This window comes from Anguilla anguilla, chromosome 10 (genome assembly GCF_013347855.1).
Source record: "Anguilla anguilla isolate fAngAng1 chromosome 10, fAngAng1.pri, whole genome shotgun sequence".
NCBI classification, from domain to species: domain Eukaryota; kingdom Metazoa; phylum Chordata; class Actinopteri; order Anguilliformes; family Anguillidae; genus Anguilla; species Anguilla anguilla.
Genome location: NC_049210.1, coordinates 35595516 through 35618758, shown reverse-complemented (window position 1 = coordinate 35618758; position 23243 = coordinate 35595516). Strand labels below are relative to the sequence as shown.

Genomic DNA, 23243 nt, shown 5'->3' with positions numbered 1-23243 from the left:
GTACCCCTCCGAAACCTCGGCGCGGGTTCCGTCCCCGGATAGAGCGCAGAACCTCCCGGTTCTTCCGCGGCACGTCGCGATTCGGGGGCCCTAAGCCGCTGGCCACCGCCTGGCCTGTCGGCGGTAGCCGCCGAGTTCTGCTAGCATGTGTGTGTGCGTGTGTGTGGGAGTTCGTGTGTGTGTGCGCGTGTGCAGATTCAGTTCTAATTTAAGTTAAAAGCCATGCTGGGAAATCTGTTTGATCTCTAGTCTAGCAGCAGTGGAAAATACTCCACAGGCCAAGTGTGGGACGCGTGACCTACATACAGTAGCCGAGCCGAGAGGAGCGGAGCAGAGCTCGCTGGCTCCCTCTCCCTGGTACAGTACCTTCTGACTCTCAGAGAGGGGAGCTCTTGGACCAGGACAGGCCTGCTGTACACTGGTGTGCGCCAAGGAAAGAGAGAGAGAGCTAGAGTGTGTGTGTGTGTGTGTGTGTGTTTGTCTGCTTGGCTTGAGGAGGGGGCTTCTAAAATGAAAAGAAATGCTATTTCACCTTCTCTCTCTTTCTCTCTATCTCTCTCCCTCTCTCTCTTGTGCTTTTTTTCTCCCTTATTCTCTTGACCATTCACTCTGTCCTATTGCCCGGTCTATCTGTGCAGTATGTCAGCCAGTTTTTCTGTGTGTGTGCGGGTGTGTGTATGTGTGTGTGTGTGTGTGCAAGTGTGTGGAGAGGTACTCTTTAATTTTTTCCCACTATTACCGTATTCCTTTTCCCTGTCTGACACCCTTTCAATAAGTGAATTTAATAAAGATGTACCTTATCGGGGGAGAGAGATAACATGAAGTACTGCTACTAATGCCACACAATGCTCCTCAAACAGATTAGCGCGGTGGTGGTGGTGGGGGGGGGGGGGGGGGGGGGGGTAGAAGGCTTCTGCAAATTTATTCTCGCCTCTATCTTTATGGAATCAGCTGTCTGCAGACTGCAGCGGGAGTCGCGCGCGAATAGCGTTATCGTGGTCACCCCCCCCCCCCCCCACCCCCACCCCAATCAGCCTGGGGAAATAAATATATAAGTAACGGGCACAAATACGGAGCATTGTGGTGGCTCGGGACCGGCTTGTTGAAGGCAGACGCTCCCCCGCCCAATCGTCACTGTCCCCTGCAATACGCTGGGTGGAGGGGGGGTGGGGGGGGAATGCAATTAAGCCCCTTTAATGTGAATTCTTACTCGCTCTATTTAAAGGGCGCCACATCATTAAAGGCATAAAGACCTATCAGATGACTTTCAGCTGATTTCTCTCTCTCTCTCTCTCTCTCTCTCTCTCTCTCTCGCTTTCTCTCTCTCTTTTTCCGGCGAGGAAACCGCGTGTTGAGTCACTGGGTCTGTTGTGCGGAGACGGGCTGTCATATTGGCCGAGGCTTCAGTATTAGCACGTAGCTTCGCCGTTGAATCCTGTCTGTGTACGCAGTCTAAGGTCACATTAAACGTTTTCCGATGTGTTGCTGCAAACACTTACGTAAATGCCTCAATGTGTTTAACACATAAACATACCTAGGCATTTACATGTAATCAGTTTTCTGAGTCTAATTTCTAAACTTTCACATTTCTAAAATTCATAACATACAGAAGTGATGCTTTAGGGTGCTCGCGCTGTAATTGCCGTTGTGCGTGGATCTAGTCTCTCGTCTCTTCTGCCACACGCGGCCTGCTGCGTTCTGTGTTTGGCCTTTGTTTGGTCTGTTAAATATCGGACTGGAATAAAGTGCTGTTTATCAATAGCGCTGTTTTATGGCCTCTGCATAACAGCCCGGCCCAAGTGGCCATCGCTGAGCGCGGCGTATCAGGGGAAGATAAAGGACTGGCTCACCGTGTAATGTATTGCAGGGATAGTTGAGGAGACAGGGGGGGATGATTACTTGGCCAATGGGGAGAGGGTTATCAGGGAGAGGCTTCGCCCGATGGACCGGGCCGAAGGGTTCATCGAGCCGGCCCGCGAGCGCGCTCTCTAATTCGTATTGATCTTCCGGCTCTCCGCTCGTTGCTGTTATGAGGAAATGGCCGCTTCGATCCCAGAGGCCTTTGCGGTGCCCGAGAAGCCGTGCTCGCGCGTGTGTTTCTGCGTTCGCACGTGTGTCTGCTTGAGGTTAAGCAGGCAGATGTTCATTTGTGTGAGTGTGTATGTGCGTGTGTTTGTGTGTGTGTGTGTGTGTGTGCATGTTTGCGTGTGCGTGTGCATGTTTGCGTGTGTTTGTGTGTGTGTGTGTGTGTGTGTGTGTGTGCATGTTTGCGTGTGCGTGTGCATGTTTGCGTGTGTTTGTGTGTGTGTGTGTGTGTGTGTGCATGTTTGCGTGTGCGTGTGCATGTTTGCGTGTGTGTGTGTGTGTGTGTGTGTGTTTGTTTGTGTGCGCATGTGTTTGTGTGTGTGTGTTTGTGTGTGTGTGTGTTTGTGTGCGCATGTGTTTGTGTGTGTGTGTTTGTTTGTCTGTGTGTGTGTGCGTGTGCGCGTGCATGCTTGTGTGTGTGTGTGTGTGTGTGTGTGTGCATCTGTGTTTGTTTGTCTGTGTGTGTGTGTGTGTGTCTCATTTCAGGTAAATCAGTCTCTCTGGTGCCTATCTTCGGTGACACATTAACAGCTGATGAAATGACAGACTGCCATTATCACAGCACGTCTCAGGGCGCAAATCCAGCGCTAACAAGTTGCCGCGGCGTCACTCACTGTCACTTCATCATTAAATCAATCAGCTGATTTGTCATAGCCGAGAGTTTTCTGTCAGTCGCCCCCACCGCTGGTCTTATAGCGCCGACTGGCTTTTCCACAATTAGCTCGGAGAATGTCTGTCTACCCAGAACACAAAAGTGAGTGTCAAAACAGGAGTGGGGAAGGGGGGCTATGAGAGCCACATCAGAAAAATCAGGATCAGACTCTTTCATGGCTCTTGGCAGTGAAGAGGGGGGTGAGGTGGGGGGCAGGGCACAGAGTGAAGGAATGCGGGGGGGGGGGGTTTGCGAATCTTGTTCTGTTTGCCGAGCCGTTAACGGCCGCTCCCCTTCTTCCGTCCTCGAAAGTTTGAGAATAAGAAATTAAAAAAAAAAAAAAAAAAACAGATCACACCGGTCGGTGCTTTAAACCTTTCTGTCACCAGTGTGAAGTCATGTGGGATTGCTCATTATAATGAGCTATAGTGAGGTGAGAGAGAGAGAGAGACAGAGAGAGAGAGAACTTCAGTCTAATGGATGTTAATGGGTGTCAGGGGCAGGGTGGATTTTGCTAAAGAGGTGGGAACCAGTACTTTACTCTCCCTGTCATTTGGCCCAAAATCGGCAGAGGCCACGACACTACAGTGTGTGTGTGTGTGTATGTGTGTGTGTGTGTGTGTGTGTTTGTGTTGAGGGGGTGTAGAAAGAGAGTCCGGTAAAAGGTAGAATGAGACGGAGAGAGTGAGGGGAAAATGGAGGGAGAGACAGAGAGAAGGGTAGAACAAGAGAGAGCGAGAGAGAGAAAGGAGAGGAGGAGAGGAGGAGGAAGCTGTTAGCGTTCTGTTTTCATTATGACATTTCACAGTCATCCGATTTAATGTCCCCTGACCGGTTTGTCCAGCACAAGGCGGTGGGCTTGAAATGTTATTTAGAGCAATGATAAAAGGTGAGGGCTTCCAAGATGACAGCGAGCCATAAGGCTTTGCGCTGTGACATTAATTTTCTCCACAACAGAGATGGAATAAGACGTCACGGTGACAAGCTGTCAATCAGCTGGGGGGGGAGGTGGGGTGGGGGTGGGGGGGGCGTACGGGGGACTGCACGTACCCCCAGTCTGGGGACGGGGGGGTATTGCCTCTCCACCCTGTAATGGAGCTGAACTCCTCAGCCTGCCTCTCTGACAGATTTGGCGGTGAGGGACGAAGGACTGGGAGCGGGGGTAGGGGTGAGGGGGGTTGTGGGGGGGGGGGGCAAAGGGGATTTTGAGAGAGGTGGGTTTGGGGGGGGAAGGGGGGTGGGGGTGGGGGTGGGGGTGGGAGGAATGGGAAAATATATTCTACAGCCTTTCATTAAAAAAATAAAGAGGCCTCATCTCTAGAGCTTTTCAATCTCTTTGCCTGTCTGTTGTGAGGCCTGAGAAGGCAGCTCCAGCAAATCAGAAATTCCTCTGCTATGGAAATGTTCCGGCTTCAGAAAAATCGGCCCGGCTTTCCGAGGCCCTCGTCAGTAATCATAAATAACAAGCGCCCGTATCTGCCGAGAAATCGTGTATTAAAGTTGTGCGTGAAGGGCTTTCTCTTCCCCTTTTTCCCCCTCCTTTCTTTCCTCCTCCTCCTCCCCTCTTTTCCGAGGGTCCTCGACAATAATATCACACGTAACAGACTGAGGCTGACAGAGTTTATAATGAATTAAGTCTGTAGCCCGGCTCCGACTCGAAAATTCAAATTATAATTACTCCTCTGGGTATCCGAAAGGGTTATTGCCAGAAAGAAAAATAAATTGAAGGAGCTGCGTCTCCTCCGCTTTAAAGAGACACCCGCACTTTTCTCAGTCTTTTTTTTCGCCGGGGTCCTTGTACCCCAGAGTCCCCCGTAAACGTCTTCATCAAACGGGGACACCGGGAAAACTGTTTTGGATTTGCACGCGTAGATGCGTTCCTTCCTTCCCTCCCTCCCCAGCTCCTTTTTTTTCCCAGTTAAGTCTTCCTCTTTTATGGAAGCCAGTCATTTGCCTGTCCGTCAAAAGCAAAAAGCAAACACTGTCAGTCTGAATTCAAAGCCGTCCCCTTGCTTAATGTGCGCACGTATATGCAAATGGAGAATATTAAATTGGGACTAATTAGGTGGCAGTAGAAAGGGCTGTTATCTAACATGGCGGGCTGTACATCGATGCGGTTAAACATGTCAGGATGTATAGATCATCACTGTCACACCCCACAGTACAGGTCTTCCTTTCTTTTTTTAAATTGTCCTCTGGCCAAAGGCGGTCTTTCCCGCATTGACGGAATGTTCCGGAGCAGGCTTGTGTTTGTAATGTAAAGCGGGTTTGTGAAGGATGTGAGGAAGGAGCTGTAGAGTTATCTTCACAGAAGCGCGGACTTTATTCCGCGGCGTGTTAGCGCCATGTTGCGAGGCGGCCACTAGGAGCCCCCGTTTAGCTGCTGTATTATCCCCCGCCCCCAACAGTCCACAATCTCACCCCCGCATTTCTCCAAGTCCACAATCACACTGTCCACCCCCCTCCCCCACCAGTCCAGAATCTCTCACCCTCCCACCCTGTTTTGTGATAATATTCCCCTCCAAAGTTTGCAATCACACTTTCTCCCCCATCCCAACCCCCCCCAAAGTCCACAATCACACGGTCTCTTTATTGTAATTGTACTACATTGTGTAAATATGCTGTAGACTGTCTGCATGAGGGCACTCTTTTTGTTCACTGTTGGGTTGTTGAACAGTTTGTCATTAGCGGTTTTGGTTGCTGTAGGGCTTTGAGAGGTGATCGTTTTAGCCGACTGAGCAAAGCGACCGAGCTTTCGAAGTGCATTACCGAGGAAACGCGGTGAGCGTCGATCGACAGTTGGCCTTTTCCGTTTCGAGAAATCGGCGGGTCGGCCCTTGAGGCCTTTCCGACACGCGGGCGGCGCCGTTGCGGACGCCTCGTCCCCCGTTTTCGCCGACAACTGTCAACATCGCCGAACGGCCCCTATCACAGGTGTGCCCCCATGATTCTGGGTTCTGCCTAGCCTCGTGCAGCCGGGGGGTGCGGGGGGGGGGGGGGGGGTTGGCGGCAGTGGGGGGGGCAAGGGTCCTGCTGACACCTGCCGTCATCGTGGGGCGGATGCTGGTGGACGCTACGAGGCGGCGACAGGAAATGGAGGCGAAGGAACGCGCGGCGGAGAGGCGAAGATTGCGGCGAAGGAAACTTCCCTATTATGCTAAATGTCACCCGTGAGACAGACGCTAAAATGGCGCTAAAAGCAGCCCTTTAAAACAGCGGTCCTGCGTGCGATCACAGAAGGTGTGCTCTCAGCTTTTATCTTCATGGACGGTAATTGTGCTTGTTCGTACTGTAAGTGGCCATGCAGTTACATTTGCAAAAAAAAATCAAATAATTTTGCTTTGTTCATACTGTAAGAGTCCATCCAGCTGCATTTGCGAAAATAAATCTGTTTTCTCTGAATCCTCCTGAAATGCAGTGCTGCTCTCACCTTTGATAAACAAGTGAATAAGAATAATTATTATTTAATCAAAGTGTCGATCCTTAATTTCTCCGTACTAAAAATGCCATATTTGCTGCCTTTTCACAATAGCATTTTTGTAACAATATCGATGCAATGCGTTTGCATTGTGTAACCGCTTCTCTGCATGCTGTTTTCCACTGGTAGGGTCGGTGTAATGATCCCATAAAAAGTATTCAAATATGATGACGCACGCACAGGAACACGCATGCTGAATCCGAAAGAGCAAAGCCTAAAATGAGAAAAGCATCTTTAAAATTAGGTTTGTCATATTGCTCAATATTACCGTGTCAGATAACATTGTTGGTTGGCTCTAGGCAGTCTTCTTTCTCCTAAATACACTACCGCTGGATTATCTTCTAAGGCAAACAAGCACTAATATGTTCCTAGTAATATCTTCATTTTTGAGTGGAACTCTGGTATTTGGAGTGTGAGAATGAACTTTTGTGACCACAGACCAGCCGCCACAGGTGTCACCAAATCCACCAAAACTGAAAAAATAGAGGATAGAGAGTTTAAGCATGATGTATAGATTTGGATCCTGCTGTATCCTCCAGTTTAACTGAGCAAGACAAAAACACTTCAGTGTTAGCCTCCAAAAATGTAGTTTTTTATTCATCGAGCCAAAGGTGCCTCCTGCCTTCCTATTGGTCAATCTTTTACCACGTCAGCCAGTCTTCGGTATTCATTGGCTCTCTCTCCTGTCTGTCTTTCTTCCGCAGAGCCTGCTGCGGTCCTTCCACAACCTGAAGGATGTGGGCGTGGTCCAGGTGAAGGTCATCCGCGCCGAGGGGCTGATGGCAGCCGATGTCACCGGTAACGACCGCACGCATTTGCATTTTGTTAATGTATTCATTACGAGACACTCTCGTCTATAGAGGCTTCCAGAATGCACACAAACAGGAACACATAAAGGCATGAGTACTTGGATACACACAAATGGCACACACACACACACACACACACACTGTACATACACAGTTACAGAAAAAAAACAGACCTTCTTAACCATACTTGACATTTTATGAGTGGTGCTAATTATGTTCTTCATAACTTCAGAACGTGGAAATGTGTCAATGCGCGAATGCTATTTACCTGTTTTAATTTCATTAGTCATTAAGTATCATTCTTCTTCTCCTGCATTTCTACAGGCTTAGCTTGAGTGACAGGTACTCCAAACAGCCAGTAAGATCCCAGAATTAAAGTGTTGACTGAAATAGAGTCTCAACAAACTTTATTTATATCCATCATTTTTTTTTTCTTAGTGCAAAGACTTCTGTAAATCCCCCAGTCAGGCATGAAGTGCTCAAAAACACTTCTCTTAGATGCTCACTTTTCCACAAATGCTCAGTTTTAATTAGGTCTACAGTGGACAGGCCTACTTTTCATAATATATATTATCTACTTGAAAACAACCGGGGGTAAATATAGCAAATTTAGCCTTATTCACAAGCGAAGACGGATATTGCATTAATGCAATATTGCTGGGTCATTCGTTTTTTTCAGTGTTGGTGCCCAGACGCAGACTGGAGGGGTGGTTGGGGGCGGGGATGGGGGGGGGGGGGTGTCTGGCAGAGAACAGATTTCTTTCGGATTTGATGTTTAAAAATGTTTTTAAAATCCCACAGAAACTCTGCGACCTCCTTTTCTGAAGCGCATTCCTCTCTGAATTTCAGTTCGTAGTTATTATCCTGTTACTCTTGGAAAGATCTTTCTTTTTTTCACTTAGCCTATATTAATAAGAACAAAGCAATTGCCGTCACCGTTAGAATGTAATTGAACTGCGCGTTCATTTTTTTTTTTTTCTCGCACCTTGTTTCAACAACGGCGTCGTGGGGCTCTCTCCGACGGTTTTTTGGCGATAACTCGCGCAGAAGAGGGGCACGGGCTCAAAAGGGACCCCCCCTCCCCTCCCCTCCCTCTCCATCTCCAAATTAGAGGCATTTTACCCACCCTTTTGTTGCGACACATTCGGTTTGAAACACCCGCTATTAACTCTCCGTGAAAACGAGGGCAGCTCAAAAGCATCCCCCCCCCCCCCACAACGAGCCGTTTTTTTTTGAGGGGAAAAAAAATGAATAAAGAAAAAGGAGGGGGGGGGGAAAAGAAGCATAAATTGGGTTTTAATGAAACCCTCGATCCCTTTCACTTTGTACTAGTTCGGGTAGGGGTGGGGGGGCGGGGAAGGTGGGGGGGGGGTGCTTTTTGTCCTGCTCTGAATGCCACCAGTGAGCTGCTGCAGCTCGGACCCTAATAAACTGTTGATTGCAGAAGGGCCCCGCTTTGTGCCACTCTCAGGCCGGGCTGTTGAGACTGAAAAGGCCCAGTGTTGGGCAGGGCCGGTCGGGACAGAGGGAGGTTAATGACTCTAATAAAGAGATTAGCTGTAGCGGGGTTCAGTCCCGGGCCGGGATCTGCCACACACCTTGGCCGTTTCGGGTTGGAGATGAGGCGGTGGGTGGGTGGGTGGTTTGAGGGAGGGTTGGCGGGCGGGGAATTTAGTTGCATCTGTGAACGAGAGAGTGTCACATTCAACATGTCTGTGTTCGTGTTTGGATAATGAATGTGAAGTGGCCTTCACCTGGGAAAACTGTGGCTTTTATAATAATAATAATAATAATAAGGCTGTGTTGTTGTATTAGGAGTGCTAGTATTAGTAGAATGATTAGTGGTAGTATGTCACATGACAGAAGTAATAATATTTTGACTTTCTGAACAGCATATGACTCCATTACATTGATGTGGATGAACATAGATCAAACGCAGTTGTGGTAATTAGTGTAATAGTGCAAATTCATTGTACAAATATGCCAGACTGTAGTCAATGTGTAATGTGTGATCAGTGTGTAGTCAGTGTGAAGATGGTTTGTGCTCACTGTGTGTTCAGAGTGTTTTCAGTGAGAGGTTGGTTTGTGGTCAGTGTCTGTTCAGTGAGAAGTTGTTTTATGGTCAGTGTGTGTTCAGAGTCGGTTCAGTGAGAGGTTGGTTTGTGGTCAGTGTCTGTTCAGTGAGAAGTTGGTTCGTGGTCAGAGTGTGTTCAGTGAGAGGTTTGTTTATAGTCGGTGTGTGGCTTGTTTCAGTGCAGGTGTCGGTTCGATGGCAGTCTGGGGCTCTTCAGACAGCTTCAGACCTTGCCATGCTCTTTCTGCCTCCTGGCAGACTGTCTCACCCCCGGGCGGGGTGGGGGGGGGGGGGGGTGGGGGGAGTCTGGGGCAGGAACGGTGCCCCTGTAGACTGCAGGCCCATTAGAGACGACAGTGTGTCACACTGGGACCCCAGGAGTCCCAATTAGAAAGCGTGTCGTCGTGCTCCGAGCGCGTCCGTCTACGCACTAATGAAGCTGCTGACACTCACGACAGGAGAGATTACAAAAATAATAATAACAACGAGATCTTAAACAACCCATGCGTTTTTTCTAGTTGTCTGTAATGCTGAAGGATTTTTTTCTTTTGGAAATATTTTGTGCCAAATTAGTTATAATATCCGATGTGATATTTAGTATATACCACGGCATATCTTTCTGTGTGGTAAAGAACCTGACAAATAGCATATCAGCTCTACTTACGGTTTTCTTATTGGCCCTAATGTATAGTGATAGATGGAGAGGGGGGAGAGAGAGAGAGAGAGAGAGAGAGGGATAGAGAGAGAGAGAGAGAGAGACCATTATAGGAATGCTAAATTGAGGGCATGGCTTCTGCTTACAAAACAGTCTGTTTGGCTGTGGTCTCCACCAGGCTTTAATTAAGATGTGTTCAATGGCAGGACCCCCCCCCCCCACCTCCACCCTGAACCATTGCCACCCCCCTGGCCCAAACCCCCCTCCCCCCTCGCCGGCCGTGTCACAGCCCAGCAGTCGCGCGCTCTCTCAGACGGTCCGGCCCGCGGCTCTGACCTTGCGCGCGCGGCGTCCGGCGTTCCCCGGGGAACGGGCCGCCTCATGAGCTCTGATTTCACAGTCCCGCGCCGCCTCGCTGCCCCGGACAACCACGGGAGAGACAAAAGGCCCTCCGGAGCGCGCCCCGCGCACTCAGCGCTCGTTCCCATTGGACGACCGGAGAGGGTGTCAGGGAACAAGGTTACGGGCTGCGGAACAGCGCCCGCTAATAAAGAGCTCACACTCTCCCGTTCTGGCGCTGGGAAGAGGCTCTCTCTCTCTCTCTCTCTCTCTCTCTCTCTCTGCTCCCCTGTTTTCTCCATGTCACTCTCCCTTTCTCTCTCTCTCTATGTCTCTCTCTTCCACTCTTCTGTGCTCTCTCCATGTCACTCTCTCTCTATGTCACTTTCTCTCTCTCTCTCTCTCTCTCTCTCTCTTCCACTCTTCTATGCCCTCTCCATGTCACTCTCCCCTTCTCTCGCTCTCTCTCTTGCTCTCACTCTCTCTCTTCCTCTCTCCTCTGTGCTCTCTCCCTGTCACTCTCCCCCTCTTTCCCTCTCTCTATCTCTCCAGCTCTCTGTCCATCCCCCTCTCCTTGTCTCACTCTCCCCCCCCCCTCTCTCTCTCTCTATCGCTCTCTCTCTCCTCTCTTACTGTACTCTGTCTCCCTTGGCGCGATTAATTGAGGCGTTTATGTGGAGTGGCCGCACTCTGGCCGGCAGGATAAATGAAAATCGCCTCTAAAAACAAACACTGCATCGCAGTGTGGCTCTCTGGGAGCCCCTGGGCTGTGGAGGAGCCTCGGGTGAACACGGGGGCCTCCCTTTCCCAAAGTCCCGGCATATGAGTGGCACAGAACGGGGGAAATATCGATTAGAAAATAGCGTTCATTGAGCCATCTCGATATTGTTATTCCTTCTCTGCCATTAAAAGTACTGCAGACAGACCTGTACCTATAGCGAAAAACAGGCCAACAGAAATTAGCTGGAGATATGCTACGCAGTAAAATGTTTGGTGTTAAATCAACTCTTGCAGAGTACATATGGTCCGTATTGGACTCGTGTATAGTCTGTTAGAGTTGAGTTAACATTTGACATTTTAAAGTGTGCTACCTCATTCTCTGCTGAAGATTTACTCACAATAACAAAAAATGTGGCCCGGAGGACTTAGAATATGTGACGTGCAAAACTTGTTTTTAAATGTGTGGCATTTGGAATATGGACTAGCCTATCACTTAGGCCATTTAAGTTAATTTAATTACTTGAATGCTTAGTAATTATTCGTTTTTAATTACGAATGCAGCTGAGGTCAGACTTTAGATATCTGATGTCAGAAAGTGGCCTTCATCTGGGAAAACTATAGCTACTGCATGTACAGTAAATGAAGTTCGAGGGCACCTATGCCAGTTTGCATGCATTGTGTTTAATCATAGGTTTGCTTTCGAATTCCCTTAGAAAGTGATTGCTATAAACTATAATTACTTTACCTAACCTTGAATAATTGCTTTCTCTCTGGCCTTAATAGATTGCTTTTCTGAACCTGGAGTTTTCAGTTTTAGGCCCAAGTATATTTGTTTGGACTCAATTAGTACATGACTCTTACAGTCAGGTGGGCAAAAGTCCCTTATGAAAAAAATCATGTGAAATTTTTTTTCACATGCAAAAATCTCAGTTTCACATGTGAATTTAACATTTTCTCATGTGAATGAAAATTTCCACATTTGAAAAGAAAATCGGTTACATGAAGTCATGTAAAATTTGCATCTTTACTTTTTTCAGCGTGAACTGCATTTTGCACATGTGAAGACAAAATGTGACCTGGAATAGCATAGGTTACTTTTTTCTGCTCTCATCCTATAATTCTTTATATAGTTCACATGTGTACTCTTCACATGTTGGGTGTTCACATGTGGTTTTTGGACATGTGGTTTTTGAACATGTGATTTTTTTTCGAAGGGACAGTTCTGTATCTATATGAACTTTTCTTTATTTTCCAGCAAAAAAAAGAAAACATAGATGCCCTTAATCCATTAATTTTTATCACCACAGATAGATTGCAAGCTAAAAGTAAGTGTTATTATTTCAAAATTGCATATAATGTGATCCAATCATCCTCATCATAATAATCGTAATATTAACTAAGTGCAGTTGCATTTTGGCTGATAGATCAATTCACCATCAATGCCTTGGGCGTATAGTGATAAACAAGATTAATTATAGATTGATAACAGACCATTTGTAAAGCAAAATCGACTCATAGAATGGCACAATGAAATGCTTTTGCCTCATCTGCTTAAAAGCCCTGCAAGTGCTGCAAGAGTTCACATTCAGCTGTCTCATCCTTAAATTTAGTGTGTTTGTTTTAAAGAGGTCAGTATTTATATAAAGTTAGAAAATGTTCAAACACACTCACTAACAAAAGTCATTTTTTGTATTTAAAAAAAAAAACTTGTATATGTAATAATATCAAGAAAGTGAAATGACTACAATTGAAATATGAATATGAAACCTGTACGGAACACAGGCAGTATTTTAATACTCTTTGGATCTGTATGTTAGAATGCAAATCTGTTTATGCAGAATGCATGACTCTGTGTTGAGGAACAGCTTTTGAGAATGTGCTTGGTCTATGAATACGCTGCGTAAACTTTGAAAATGTTTGTTTCATTTCTCTGAGGGTCTTTAAATTCATTATTCACTGCATTGTCAAAGTCCTCTCTGGTAAACACTGATGTCCTGCAAATCTGCTTCTGCTCCTCTGGATTAATGGCTAGTTTCTACTCTTTTGGGTATTTGTTTGTCATTTGAATGTGTTTTGGACCTTTATGTTCATGCTGTCATATTGGCAGGTCTCTATTTGATTGAGAGATTTTTTTGTTTACATAGTAAAATAGAGTATGAATAAAAATTCAAATAATAAATCATGTATCAGTAATTCAATTTAAGTATGCAATTTTGGTTTACTCCTGTGTAGTCTGTGATTTTCTATCAGTGTGCTTCACGCAATTTATCAAAATCAAAAACATGAAATCACAGCATAACGGAACCCCATTGTAGAGCACTGCAGTGTTGTTTTGCTTCTGTTATTTCAGTCATTACTCACTCTATCAGTATTTCCATAATTGCACGCCACGGAAGTTAATATGCACATTAACCTCTCGCATAACACCAGATCGATATGTGCCAGAAATTGAAATGCATGCAGACGGATTGATCAGGGTGACATTTATTTAGTGCATTAGCTAAATGTCCAGACACTGCCATAACGTTTGGATAAACTCCGCAGAATCGATGAAGGTATTCTGTGCAGTGTGCACGTCTGGGGCTGCTAAATAAATTATGCTCCAGAAGCTTCAGAGATATATATTTTTTTAACGTGTATATTTTTTTACAACATTCGTATTGTCTCACTTTTTACAATACCATTTTCTTTGCTGTTTACTTTATTAAATAGTGTTAGATTGCAGGTGGGTTTTTACCATGGGAATTGTTTGTGTGTGTGTGTGTGTGTGTGTGTGTGTGTGTGTGTGTGTGTGTGTATCGGGAGAGAGAGAACAAACAACAAAAATGTTCCAGATTGTTTGGATAAAAGTAAAGATCAAAGCTGGAGCATTAGTGTGTTAGAAATATTTTTTTTGGATCAGCCACAACACCTTCATTTTTACAAAGAATCAATTTGGTGTTATTTTAGCTGAATATAGGGCATCTTTTTTCATTAGTACACTGCATAATTTTGTGTTTGGAAGCATGTTATGTATGAGGAGATTTTTTTAAAAAAGCTTTTTGCTTTAGAATTTACATTTGTCATTGACATTGGTGATTTTTGTACTTGTTGAAAAAAAGAAAAATGTTAATGTATCATCATTGTCACGATATTTATCCAGTTATAACTACATAGTTTTATGTCAGCAGTAGAATTTTGCAGGACTCGCATGCATTCTCTTTCATGGAAGGTTAATTCTGTTATGGGGATGTGTTGCCTGTCATTCCAACAGTAAAGAAAAGGAACTTCCTTGAGACTCATATCAGCGAATTCGCTCTCATAATGAGAAAGAAAATAAACCCAGCAGGTAAAACCTGACGAAATAGCAGTTCATCGAAATCGTTGGTGAAACTCTGATGTGCGCTACGTGCCCAGTTATGTTAAACCGATTATTTTGCTCAGTCTCCTGCGCTCTGAATGAGCGATCGTACTCGCAACGACATCTGCAGGCTTCACCTTTTGCATCCGTCTTTTTTTCCCTATTGGTGCGTCTTCCAGGAGCGCGTCCTGCACGTGCGTGTGCCGGTTTCCGCCGGAGACGATATCCTCCGCCTGCGCGCGATTGCGCCTGGGGCAGGGTTACTCATGTGCTTATCTCCTGCTGTCCGAGCCTGCCAGATTCGCGTTCCCGGGCAACGATACCCAAGCAGGCTGAAATACATATATAAAATAATTAGAATAATGATACATTTCAGCTTAACCAAATGTCTTGTCAGGGCTTTAGCAGGTTATACTTTTTTTCCCCACAGCAGTCTTTTGACTCTATCTGCGGGAACGCGAGGGTTTGTTCGGACGGGGCCTTCTGCTGGATTAGGAGGAGAGTAAATAAGGGGACAGGGCGATAAAGTTAATACATCTCTTTATCTGGTGCCGCTTCTCTCTCTTCTCCCCTTGTAGGCAAGAGTGACCCCTTCTGCGTTGTCGAGCTGAGCAACGACCGTCTGCTGACGCACACCGTCTACAAGAACCTCAATCCGGAGTGGAACAAGGTCTTCACCTTGTGAGTGCACCCCCATGCGCACCCCCTTCTCCATGCAGAGGTCCAGTTTAGTGTTATTGTGCATGCTGCTCACCCTTATGCATGCTGGGAGTCTCTGAGGGGGTGGTTTGGAGTTTGGAATTGCCCACTTCCTCCTTTATTTTTTTCATTTTCCTTTGTTTTTGTGTTCAGTATTTCAACAAATGGAGAGACAGTTGTTACCTAGGCGAAGAACATCTGGATATTTGTGCTTGGTTAAAGGTGAAATAGAATGTTCTGTAGGTCTGTTCTCGAAGAATTAAGAGCAGATGCTTCCTGTATGGTATAAAGAAATTATTTCATTAAATTAATTTGTCATTTTAGGAAAAGAAAACACTAGCAGTGGCTGAAGTCACCACTGCGTTTTGCATGGAACATTGATAGTCAGCTTTCAGAACGGACTGAAAAACATACTAATTGCTTACCAAATAAAAATAAATGAATTTGACTTAATATGCTATCATATTAGACTATATTAGGAAGGACAATGACTTTTTGGATTATAGTTGCATCCAATATGATCTGATTATGCTGCACAATACACTGAATTTGACAGTGTTTTTCTATTCTTGTGAGCATCGTTATTTGTAATGGGGGGGAAAATACATTGTTTTTTATTGTTATGATTATCGAAAGCAGTAATTTTAATGATGATTCTGTGCCATCTCCTCTGCTTTTATGAACTATTTTATCTTTTGTGTAACTAAGCAATTGCACTGACAATGTGCAATGATTTTTTTTTCTTACATTATAGGAACCGTTCCTTTTGATTTGCTTTGATCTCTCATAATGTGGTTTGAGGTGCTGAAAGTCGTCTTTTAGATAATAAATTCATATAGGCCAATTGTGCTTCCCCCCTACCACTGAAGATTAAATTGCTAATTTTGTACTTAATTGAAATACTGCCTATGCATGTTCCTGTAAAAAAAAAATGTGAAGACGAGATCTGGATTTATTTCTTACACAGTTTTAAAAATAGGATTTACTGTACCTTGATATTCATTTATTTTAGTTTGTTTGTGAATGGTTTCTGATGGTTATTATAATACACTCAGACACGTATTACATCAGAAAACATTCAAACAGCTTCATAGTGGTTTACTGAGTCTCATTTATATCAGCTAATAGATTGACGGTGTCATAGTTGACAAGAAAAGATGGCTAAATATATTTCATTATACACATTCGATCCTTAGTTACTGCATTGTGTGTGCTTTATACATAATATATTAATTGTGCCAGGAAGTAATTTTTGTGAATTCATACAAATTATGGTAAAATGTAACATAGATTCCAATGTATATGCTATGAAAAAATCTTGTGTAGGCTATGTGAGAGATTTTAGTATTGGAAGAGTCATTCTTTTTCCCCTTAAAACTGTTTTTTATTTTATTTTTTTACCATACTTACAAGTATTAACATCCTTGCTGGTCATGATAAGTAATATTGTTGTGAATATAATGATCTAGCAGCATATAGAATATTGGTTCCAGCCATTTTTAAAGGTTATTTCTTTGACATAACTTATATAATTCATCACGTTCACTTCAAGATTTCAGCAACGGAAATCCATTTGTGAATTCCCATGGAAAGTGCAGTAATCTGGCCTCGCACAGAGCTCCAGATTCTTTAAGAATAACCTCAATTTCCTTCATTAGAGTTGTCCTCGGTAGCCTACTTTTCAAAGATAGCGTTTCAGAGAGAGAATTGCTCCTCTGTTTTTTTTTTTTTTTTTCTTGCGCTCTATGCGGTCAGACACAAATCATTTAATGAATTAATTTAGTCTGGACTTTAACGATCCCAGAGATGTTTATTTTTAGTCATTGATAACTACCTCTCCTTTCCGTCTTTTTTCCACTGAATCCCATCTACCAGCAATGTGAAAGACATCCATTCAGTGCTGGAAGTCACAGTCTTCGACGAAGACCGGGACAGAAGTGCCGACTTCCTGGGAAAAGTGGCCATCCCCTTGTTAAGAGTGAGTCCTGACCAGACTCTGACCCAGTCTTTTTTTAAACTTTAAAAAAAAAAATGGCAAGTTAAAAAATAATCAGCTTGTCGCTTCTAGGGGTGCTACGGTTTTATAACCGTAAAACCGAGAGAAAGAGAGAGAGACAGAGAGAAGGAGAGAGAGAGAGAGAAGGCGCTTAAAGAATAAAAAGCATAATGCATACTCGTTGGCTGATTCCCCAGGATAGTTAATTTCTCTCTGACACTGGTCTACTGGTAATGAACAGGTACTTGTCAGAGTTGCCACAGTTGTTTTGGGTTCTCTGTCAGATCCAGCAGCTGGGGGTCGAAGGTCAGGGAGGGAGTGTATTCAGCTGGGTATTGGAGACAGACGGCTGTCATGTCCTCTTCCCGCAGATTCAAAATGGTGAACGGAAAGCTTACGTCTTGAAAAACAAGGAGCTGACAGGGCCAACAAAGGGGGTCATCTTTCTCGAAATAGACGTGATTTTTAATGCTGTAAGTCTCTTTTCTTCTCCTCGTTTTTTTTTATCCTTTTCCCTCCTCTTCAGCGCTGTCGCCTCCCATCTCTTCCCCTGTCCCCTCTCCCGTTTCTCTCTCTCTCTTTTTTCCCCCCGTAATTGCCGAAGATGAGAGCGAGCTACCCGGAATCGCCTTTGTTTGTGAACGTGGCGAATGTCCCTGAGCGTGTGTGTGTGTGTGTGTGTGTCTCCGCCGCCATTTTAGGAGGGCGAGAGAGAACGCCCCGCCCGTGTTTTCCGTACACGGACGCCATGTTCATCGCGGCTTTCTGTACGTGTGCACGGCTTTAAATTCACTGTTATTTCATACGTTTGCGTATCGTACTGACGAAATGTGGTATGTCTGTCAATGCCATGCTAGGGATTTTACAGTACTGCTTAAATCTTTCCACCTATTTTTCTTTCCTAACAGGTGAAAGCTGGTCTCAGAACCCTGATACCGATAGAACAGAAGTACATTGAAGAAGAGCCCAAAGTCTCGAAACAGGTAACACTAATGGGTGCCTCATAGTTAACACAGAACCGCAGACCCAAATTCACCCAAAAAAAAAGAAACCTTTGGACTTAAAAAAAAAAAAAAAAAAATCTGTGAGTGACAGCAGACAGTGTGGGACACAGGAGCGGGGGCGTGAAAGCGAAGAGGAGTTTTTTTTGGGGGGGTATTTGTTTTTACCCTCTTCTTCCAGCGGTGAATAGAAACGTCAAGCTGTCAGGGACACGGCCTCAGGAGGAGATTGGCCGCCGGGGCAGGGGCAGGGGGCGGGGGGGGCGGGGGGGGGCGGGGGCAGGGCTGTGCCACGGCTGCTAGGCACTCCATTGTCCCCCCCCCCCCACCCCACCCCAGCTCAATCTGCCCGGGCAACAAAGACCTGAATCGAAGGGGCCGGTCCAAATCAGACCTGTCACAAAACGCTGTTTGGGACAAAAACAGACATATTTCCCAGGCCTTTGTCCCCCGTCTTTTTACACTGGAAGATGAGCACTCTGCACTCCTTCTGTGTGTCCACCGCTTTGTCGTCCCCCCTCCTCCTCCTCCTCCTCCTCCTCTCTCTCTTTCATTCTTTTTTTTCAATTTCTGACTCATCGAAAGGACTTCTGTCAAACGACTGAATGATGATGTCATGGGTTTCCTTTTCTCTTTTTTTCTCCTTCCCGAAGAACGTTTTGTTTGAGGCTAATGCCCGCTGGCTTCGCTCTAAACGAGGCTGTGAATTTTAAGTAAAGAGTTAAAGGAGATACGTTCATATAAACAAAAAAATAAAAGAAAAAACAACGCCCATAATATATCTGCTTGCTGCGTATGCATTTGTCTCTCTCTGCTTGTGAGCAAATCATCCCGGTAGTTGGCGAGCGTGTAGCAAACCCAGCGCTGCTTGGTATTATTTGCAGCCGTCGAAAAGCTGCGGGTCGAAGGCCATCGTCATACGCGCCCGGTGTTGTTTCCGCGGGGCTGCGACAGAGCGGGCGCGGTCGGCGGTGAGTCACACCCGAATAGCGCCACGAACTGTGGATGAGCGTGATCATTGCGAGAGCAGGAACCGCTTCCTTAATGTCTGGCAGCCGGCTCTGTTAAAGACAAGGGGAAGAAGGCTGACGTTCCGCTCTCTCCGGGACGGCCGTATTTAAAAGCCTTTGAGTCGGCTCCCAGGTCTGCCCCGTGTTTCGCTTCGCGGTCCCCTCAGAAAAACCGCCTAGCCGCGGAATGGCGGTAATCTTCTTACCGCTGGTTGGGATGCCAAATATCAGCGGGGAGTTAAAATCATCTCTTGAAACGACGGTGATCGTCTTGTTCCGCTGCGGAATTTGCGGTGCCTTCAAAGAAGGCCGGGGTTTAAAGAGTTGTGGGAGCGGCTTGGCGGAGGATCTTGTTCGAGGGTCCTTGACGCCCTCTTCTCCGCAGTCACGTATTCAAGGGATTCAAGTCCCAGCTCGCTCGTGAACCAGAGAGATGAATCGGTGGACAAAAATGTTCTGCGTGATAACACTTCTTGTGACTCTAGTTCCCTGACTCTGTTTTGGGCACCCCCACACACTGCAATCACGGTCATGTAGATTATATAAGAGACGTGTGGGGCCACAGGCTGGGTCTGGCCGTGCTGGAACCCGCGCCCGACGCGTGTCTGTCTGCTCTTCCCTGCAGTTGCTGCTGCAGAACTTCAACCGGGTGAGACGCGGCGTCTTGTTCCTCATCAACGTGGGCTGCTACATCAACAGCTGCTTCGAGTGGGAGTCCCCCCAGAGGAGCATCTGCGCCTTCCTGGTAGGAGAACCGTCCCGGTCAGGGTGCGGTCAGAGTGTGGTCAGTGTGGTCATAGTGCCATTTGAATGTGGTCTGGGTGTGGTCAGAGTACCGTCTGAATGTGGTCAGTGTGTGGTCAGCGTACCGTCTGAATGTGGTCAGTCTGCGGTCAGAGTGTGGTCAGGGTACTGTGCCAATATGGTCTGAATGTGGTCAGAATGTGGTCTGGATTCAGTATAAATAACCTCTTAGTGTTGTCAGAATACAGCGTGGATTCAATATGAATGTGGACCGAGTTTAGTCAGTATGCGGTCTAAGCACACTAAGAATATACAGCATGTACAGTACAAGTGTCTCTGTGTGAAATCAGACCGATTAATATGTTCATAAAATCCAAGTGAAGACATGACATTTGCTTTTACGCTGCTGTGGCCAGGTCCCACAGCTGGGTTTAAACTTGCACCAACCTCAGCACTTTTACAAGTATGTGGTTCCTGCTGGTCATGTGAGGTTCCACTGTGGTTTGGTCTACTGGATCTCTGGACTTTTGACGTACCCTTCTATGTAGTAACAATGGAACACACATGAATATTCAGACTTCCCTCAAATGGTAACAGTTATAGCTTCAGAAAAGCCAGAAACAAAATGTCAAAATATTTAAGTCAAATAAAATATTATACATTATGTATGCTAAATATATATTGTATGTTTAGCATACAGAATGCATGCGGTCTGAGGAAGCAGTTGGAGTGGAATGAATGGCACTGTCTGGCAACAGAACCCCCCTCATGTTCCTAGGGTTTGGTATAACCCAGAACAGTGACATCGGTGTGACATCACTACTTACTGTAGACGGGAAGGGGCAGCAGATAGCTTTGGGTCACATGGGCTGTCTCCAACGAAACGTTCATTTAAGTGGTCTGGTATGACTTTTGAGTGGAAATATGAGCAAGTGTATGTATTGCCATTGAGTCAAGTACCTTATTACTTTTGCAATTCACATTATCCAAACAAAAGCATTCAGCACTCACTAAAATACACTGTGTTAATTGAAATCATAAAAACTGTGTCATTAATGCAAAGAGGAATATCTGGTCTTAGCCCCCTGGATCGATCTGAAGGGACACAGTCACTTAGTTGCTCTCTAATACTGCTGAACATCCATTGTGAAAGGTTTTGCTTATTTTGGATTGAATAGAACTTTTACTTTAGTGTGACTTGGCTGTTTTGATTGAATCCAGGGTTCAGCCTAAATTGAGTGAGAGTCTTTGAGTTTCCCCCCGAATCCCACCTGGAACTCCTGTTTCATTTAGGGCTTCTATAAAGGGAGTGTGGGATTAGCAAGGATTTACAGTGGTTTTCCCCACTTCCCAAAAACTACTGCAGGAAAAATAACTGAAAAACTGCATGCTTAGCCTCTTTTCCACCATCCAGAACATTTCAATGGATGTTTTCTACGTTGCATAGACGTGCCTTCTCTTGCTCTGGCAACAAATTAGTTCATCTCCCAGATGGTGAGTTTTTTTTTCCTCAGTATTGATCAATTGACCCTTGCATCAATATTGTTCATTAAAATGACCGCTGTGACATGCTCATAATTATACGCTTTTATGTCAAAATCAATCCTGCATTATTTGCATTTTTATCTTTCTGAACAATGAACAGATTGCCCGAGTTGTCCATCACAACACATAACTGTAGCTTACCTTTTGGACAAATTTACTTCTTGTTTAAATTAGCATGTTCACTAAGAGGCCATGTGGCAGACAGTGGCAGAATTAAGCCTTATCACATATTGTGAAAAATATATACATAATAGAATTATGATGCTTATGGTGTAAAGATTGTGATGCATCCACAAAAAAAGCTGTGTTAATTTACCTCTTGCAGGGTTTATATGGGTGTATATCAGGGATTATATCTTCTCTATCAGAGTAAATTTAACCCAGAAAAATGTTCCGTATAATGAAGCCATATGCAGACATATTGCATGTTTCCACATATAGCCAATACAATCTCTCTCTTCTCCCCCTCTCCCCCTCTTCTCTCTCTCTCTTTTCTCTCTCTCTCTGTTATTTAGTCATCAGCCTCACATTTATAAGACAGGATTTGGAATGCCGGTTGCTGTCATGCTGAATCCGCGCGAAACGCTTTCAGCCGCTGTAATAAATAATCACCGCTCTTTTCTCTCTCTCCCTCTCTCTCGCTCTCTCGCTCCTTCTCTCCCGCTCTTTATCTCCGGCGAGGACACGCGCCGCGTCCCTCTCTCCCGCCGCGCTGTCAGCCCCCGCGCCCGCGTCAAAAGGGAGAGACGCGTAATTGGACGGCCCGAGCCGCCGTCGAAAAAAAAAAAAAGGGGACGGCCTTTTCCCCTAAGCTCCCAAATCGCCGAATTGCAGCGGGAGACAAACTCCGTAATCCCTCGACGTGATCCTGCATAAATCGACGCGGGACCTGTCCGCTAGCATCGGCGCTAGCCTTTTCGCTCGCCCCGGAGAGCCTCGGCGAGTCGCGTTAGCATTTGCCGCGTGACACTTTTTCGAACCCTCTGCCGCACGGCGCTCTTAACCGGGAGAGCGGGTCGACCCCTGCCAAACCGGAGAGAGGGGGACGGACCCTATCGATCAGCTAGCATTTTGATTCTCGTCCCCCCCCCCCCCACCACACACATGCACCCCCTCGCCGGTTGTCGCGGAGAAAAATTAATGAAAATGTCAGGCGAGAATGTCAAGAGAGTAACCTAGAACAAGGTTGCATTTGAATCGTCTGCGTGCCGTGACAGAGATGGGGGTGCCGGCAGTGTTGTCTAAGTGGCTCCTCTCTGTTGTGAGGAGCCATCATAGTTTGTATAAATTTTATGAGATTATTATTTTTCAAAATGTACCTTTAGCCATATATATGATGTTTGAAATGCACACGTGTTGAAATATTGTGCAAAAAGTAATATGCATTTGAAATCTGTGCTGAACTGTGCGTTACGTTATTTTCTAGTACAGGTGTTTACTTGGGGTGTAAACAGTGTATTTATTTAGCATTTCTCTATAGTTTGATCTGGCGGAGTTCTACTCGAGAGACGGCACTAATACGGTTCGTTTGAGAATACGGATGCCGTTTCTCCCCTGGGATTCGAACCCGTGACCCCGCGCCGAGGGACTCGCGGGAAGGTTACGCCGTGGCCTAGTTCCTGCGAGCGCGGCGCTTTATGCTCTAACTGGGCTTACTCCCAGGGCGACACCCTTTACCGCACACCCAGGTTTACCTGAAGAATAGGCGCTATCGGGTACAGGCAGAGCATCGTTCGAATATATATCGCAGAAAGGTATTCACATCGACGCCATTTTGTGACTTTCTTTTAGTGGGCCAAATGGCAAAGTTTCAAAAAGCATAATTGTGTGGAGGTCCACTGGCATTATCACATTGAGTAGGTGGTTACAAAAGAAGTTCATCCCCAATCAAAGTTCCTCGACGATAAAAATCTAAAAAAAAAAAGAGTTAAATGTCAGAAAAATGTTTCCCTTTTCCGGTTCAGCCGTCAGACGAGCTCAGCCTCTCTCTCGCGCCATTCGTCTGGGGTCGCCACGTTAGCGTCCGCCGCGCGGCGGGTATAGAGCCCTCTCTGCCGTCCCCACCCCCGAGCCGTCTTTCCACGCAAGCCGGCGGT

General features: G+C 45.8%; 1 protein-coding gene across 11 annotated transcripts in view; it reads left to right on the top strand.

Moving 5' to 3' along the window:
- The window catches only part of LOC118206315 (multiple C2 and transmembrane domain-containing protein 1-like), a 152829-nt gene that overhangs the window by 83125 nt on the left and 46461 nt on the right, over window positions 1-23243 (top strand). For all 11 annotated transcript variants that reach the window (XM_035378892.1, XM_035378894.1, XM_035378891.1 and 8 more), the window contains 6 exons: window positions 6920-7013; window positions 14731-14833; window positions 16727-16829; window positions 17219-17320; window positions 17756-17830; window positions 19484-19603. In XM_035378892.1, coding sequence (XP_035234783.1) covers window positions 6920-7013; window positions 14731-14833; window positions 16727-16829; window positions 17219-17320; window positions 17756-17830; window positions 19484-19603 — 597 coding nt within the window. The remainder of the gene's footprint in view (window positions 1-6919; window positions 7014-14730; window positions 14834-16726; window positions 16830-17218; window positions 17321-17755; window positions 17831-19483; window positions 19604-23243) is intronic.